The following is a 4,830-nucleotide window of genomic DNA, read 5'->3' as shown; positions in this document are numbered from 1 at the left end:
AAGCTTCGGAGGGTTACTCGTATAAACCCTAACTCAGGTCAAAGTTCAGGACGGCTACTCTTACAAACCCTAACTCAAAGCTCAAAGCTCGAAGCTCGAAGCTCGAGACAGGTGCTCCAGTAATGATACTATCACAGAGCTGAAGGAGATTCAGACTGCGATCAGATCGCCGGCAAAAACCCTGCAATCGATCATTTCCATCACCAGCGGCATATATTATACAAAATATCTCCACGCGGAAAAGGACACCAGAGGCGTATTACGCCATTTCAGAATAATTTCATTCTTGTAGTTTTCTACTGTGTAATTCTGCGATCCTCTGTTCAATCCGACCACTTCCCAAGCCTGCCCCATCTTCTCTTCGCTCGTCTCAACACCTGCGCCGCTGAATCCGCACTTACTCTGAAGTTTGTCCTCCATTAATCTTTTGCCGTGCGAAGCCGAAACCCTCGACCGGATCTTGGGAGCGATGAAGATGTGCTCCATCACACGTGTGGCCATTGCCAAACCCTCGCCGGGCAGCCCGAATTCCAGAGATTCCAGCATAGCGCAGAAGTAATCCACCGTGTCGCTGACGTGGCCATCCTGGATAACTGGCGATGCTGACGTCAGAATTGCCGGCGGGTGGGGCAACTGGCGGGCCAGTGACAGAAACTTGAGCGCTTCCTCTTCGCTTCGCTGGCACGGCATATGTGGCAAATCGAGCATCATATTGAATGCCAGGCAATTTCCAGGCTCCTCCCACAGAAGACGCTGCCGGAGGTCTTGTAATCTGATTTCCTCATACATGAAGGGGATTCCGAGAGCCGCAGCAGCACCGGAAAGCCTGCGAGCAGTCGCTTTCGCCGCTTTGAATCCCACGCCGGCGTCGTCCTCCCATTTCACTGCCGTTATGCGAAGCAGTTGCAACGATCTTTTCCCGTTCTGAGCGGCCAGAGCTTCCATTAATGGAGGCCACTGCAAACCCTCCCTTACATCAAAATCAACGATATGGATTTTCTTAGCATTGCTCGAAGCAAAACATTCCAGGATGCTCTGGTTCGCCGTAAAATGAGCGAACCTTGCGTAAGGGAAGAGCTCATAAAGCGCCTGAAACGCCGTTGCAGAGGCCTCCTTACAGATCTCTTCCACTAGCCTCTGTCCTGCACTTTCCGGCGCCTCCGGAGGGTTCGGACTGTTAACAAAGTAGTGCGCAGCTCTCTCCAAGTGAGTTCCGGTAACCGAAACCCTCCGTTGAAGACGATTACTAATGACTTTGAGCAATTCCCACGCCTCCCTTTCCAGAGCCTCGGCCCAGGCTTTCAACAGATTTTCCACGGTAAATCTGCTGCTCTCCGCTTCGTCAAGAATTTGCCAGGGAAGAATTACTTGAGGAGTTTCAAGTAATTCCACAGGCTCTGCTAGTACTGGATCTTCGAAATCCAAGGCAAAATTCATGAAATTATTAGCATCCTCAGAATTTACAAAGCCCTGCTGATAAGCCTCTGTACAGCATGAACTAATGTCACTTACGTCGGTTCCGCTATAAGAAAAACTGTTCTCCGTAGACATGTCATTGAACTGAGTGATCATGCCTTCCGGCTCACAAAACAGGAAATCATCGAAGGTCATGAGGTCGAGTCCCATTGATGGGTAGAGAATCAGATGTTGGATATTAAATCGTGTTTCCAAACAGAGCTCCATGCCTCTTATACACAGACAGGAAAAATTCACTTGCTAAGTGATGGTTCAAATTGTAATGGGAAATTAGTGTATTTATAATAGAAATCAGCTGCGCAGGGACCCGCCATTAACATCAAAACATTCCGCTGGATGTTGGTGGGAACAAATGGGATTGTAAGAAACCTATTTTTTTGGTGTAAGAAACCTATTTTTTTGGTTTTCTTCTTAGACAGCGATTTCACGTTGACATATACACATTGTTTATTTCCTCCCCAGGATTCCTCCTAACTACCGCTCGCCATTTTTTATATTGAGATTATGACCTTAGATGACGAAAATTTTTATTTATTTATTTTTTAATTGAAATAATGGAGGATACATTATAAGTTACTTTTGAGTTCCCATAAAGAAAGAGAATATTCTTATGAAACATATGTTAGAAATTGGTTAGCAATTGTAATTCGATCTTACACTTCTAACATATAGTTGTTTGGTGCATACATTTGATTTTCGATAGTGAGAGAGAAGATCGCACTATTAAGGAACAAAATAATGATTGGAATTATATTATAGGTGAGCAAACTAATAAGAAATGAATCAAAAGACTTTTTAAAATAACAAAGTTACATGTTTTAGTGATGAATTAGATCATAGTTTAGTGAATACATTTAAAAGAGGTCAATCAAAACAATCAAGTTTTATGGTATAGTCATACATCTAAGAGGTCAATCAAAATAACATAAAATTAGACTATAAAAATGTTTAAAGTATACCCTTTTGTGTTTTATCTATGTTTTATTATAAAAGAAAGGGTTACTTATTTTCCATTTCCATGTTTTACAGTGCATATTAATAGTAATTTTTATAAATATATAAAATACTTCTAAATGATCAATTGAAATTTATTAAATTAATTTTATTTTGAAAATGTTCAACTAAATTATATTGACACAATTTATAAAAAAGTCTTATCAAAATGTTTAATAGGAAGTTCTAGTCAATTGAACCAAGCCCTAGCCCACATCATTCACATCTTAACTAGTTATTAATAAATTGATTTTCCACCGACTACAAGATTTTATTTATGTATTTTTTTTTAATTAAATTTTATAAAATTAATATGTGAAATTTTTTACTTTACAATTTATACAATTGATTTTTTCAATATAATTTTTTGAAATTTCTTTTTCTTTAAAAATTAAATGTCTATTTTAAATTTTTAGTTCTCAAAATATAATTAGTCATGTAGTGGACAACACTTTCTAGTATTGTAACAAAAATATTTGTTATAATTTTTAATTATTTTTATTTTAAAATCTATTATTTTGATAATATTTATATAAAATTGGTTATAATTCTCACTTTAACAAAATAGTAATAATAATTATAATATAATTTAACATTATAGTGCAAATCTACATTTTTCTTAAAAAACATAATCTTAATTTAATTTAAAAAATTATATAACTTAATTATTAATTACTAGTTTATGAGTATATTATTTTAATTACATTTATGTAATATTGTACTTATTTTTTTTTGGGTTGATAAAACAAATGAGTAATATCAATTATTATTGATCTTAACAAAAGACTATTAAAAATTATAAAATTGTATAATATAACCATTAGGGTGTACAATATTTAAATTTATGGTTAAAAGTTATTAAATTATTTTGTATATATTGAAAATATTATAAAGAAAATTTTGATTTACAAAATTTTAATTGATTTTATTATCTATATTTTGAAAAATAATTAAATTATGAAAATATGTATCTATATAAAAAGCAGTTTATTTCCAATATTTTATTTTGGAAATGTTTAACTAAATTATAACAAAATTATATTGACATAATTTATAAAAAAACCTTATCAAAATGTTAACTCCATACTAGGACTTGTGGTTAGGCTAAGTATATTGCAGTTTGGTTTTTCTTAACTCTTTATTATTCAATTGTTCCTTGACCAATAACAATTTGTGAATTTTTTGGTTTTGATCTTTTTTAAATTTTTTTAAAAAAAGTTAAGATGCATGAATTTTTAGTTTTTAAATTATAGAAATTGGAAAAAAAATAAAATTCTCCAATCTAATTGACTCAAAAAATTTACATTTTATTGCTAGATTTCATGAATCTTAATGCATTTTTTACACAATTTTTTAAGTTACTTTCTAATAAAAAATATTGTCTAATTTACTAACCTTTCACAAAAACTAATATTATGTTCATTTTCTTAATTGTTTTATGAAAAAAAAATACCAATCAACTATTCAATTATAGCAAACTTTTCCATAGATAAACTAGTCTAATTTCTATATACTAACAATAAAAATATATTATACCACTAAAAAAACTAGTCAAATCAATAATGTGTACAATAATGAATTAGAAAGAAAGCAATTATATAAATAAAAATATTATTGTCATTTCCCAAGATATCTTGATTGGGAAATGTGAAAAGGTAATTTTGTGCTTTAAATAAAATATCTCTTTAAAAAGAAACTTTAAAATAGTTAATAATTCATAATCGTGGATTATTTATTATAACAGATTCCACTTTGATAGCTACATATAACACTTTCATCTCATGCATGTCAATTATGACTCTTCAAAACATACGTAGAATGGTGGGTTAGTTTGAAAGTGACTTCACCCTAAGCCATGCAAAACCATATAAACATTTTTAATCAATATTATAATAACATACTTATGATCTAGACATCCTTACAAAATTTCTATGAGAATGTAAGAGAAATATGGATAAGCTCTCATTGTTAGCATTTTAATATCTAAAATTCATGCGTATTACAAGTGTAAAGTAAATAGTAACTTTATCTTAGTATTTAGTTTCATTTAATATACATAATATTATTTTTTTATTTGTGCAATATGTTTGTATTGTATAGAGTTCATACATATAATCGCATGTCCTGATTTTAGATAAGATTGTATGTGGAACTATCTCATCAAACCATGCATGTGTGTCATATTGGACATTAACATTCACATGTTATGTTTTCATTTGTGTGCATCACTTGACAACCTTTGCACCACAATATATGATTATACAATTGTCATCATACACATTTGACAAATAGTGATACCTATGCCACTTGTTACTATAAGATGACTAGAGCTATGTGAGTCTAAGATTTTCCACCACCATG

The 4,830-nt window shown here is 32.5% G+C and overlaps 1 protein-coding gene across 1 annotated transcript; it reads right to left on the bottom strand.

The window, feature by feature from the left end:
- Positions 1 to 216: 216 nt before the first annotated feature.
- On the bottom strand, positions 217 to 1,683 carry LOC131045048 (protein NODULATION SIGNALING PATHWAY 2). Its single transcript, XM_057978560.2, has one exon. The coding sequence runs from the start codon at positions 1,681 to 1,683 to the stop codon at positions 217 to 219; it is 1,467 nt and encodes a 488-aa protein (XP_057834543.2).
- Between the last annotated feature and the right edge of the window lie 3,147 nt (positions 1,684 to 4,830).

This window comes from Cryptomeria japonica, chromosome 7 (assembly GCF_030272615.1).
Source record: "Cryptomeria japonica chromosome 7, Sugi_1.0, whole genome shotgun sequence".
NCBI lineage: Eukaryota > Viridiplantae > Streptophyta > Pinopsida > Cupressales > Cupressaceae > Cryptomeria > Cryptomeria japonica.
Note: the sequence above shows the minus strand (reverse complement) of the source record. Positions and strands in the feature narration are given on the sequence as shown.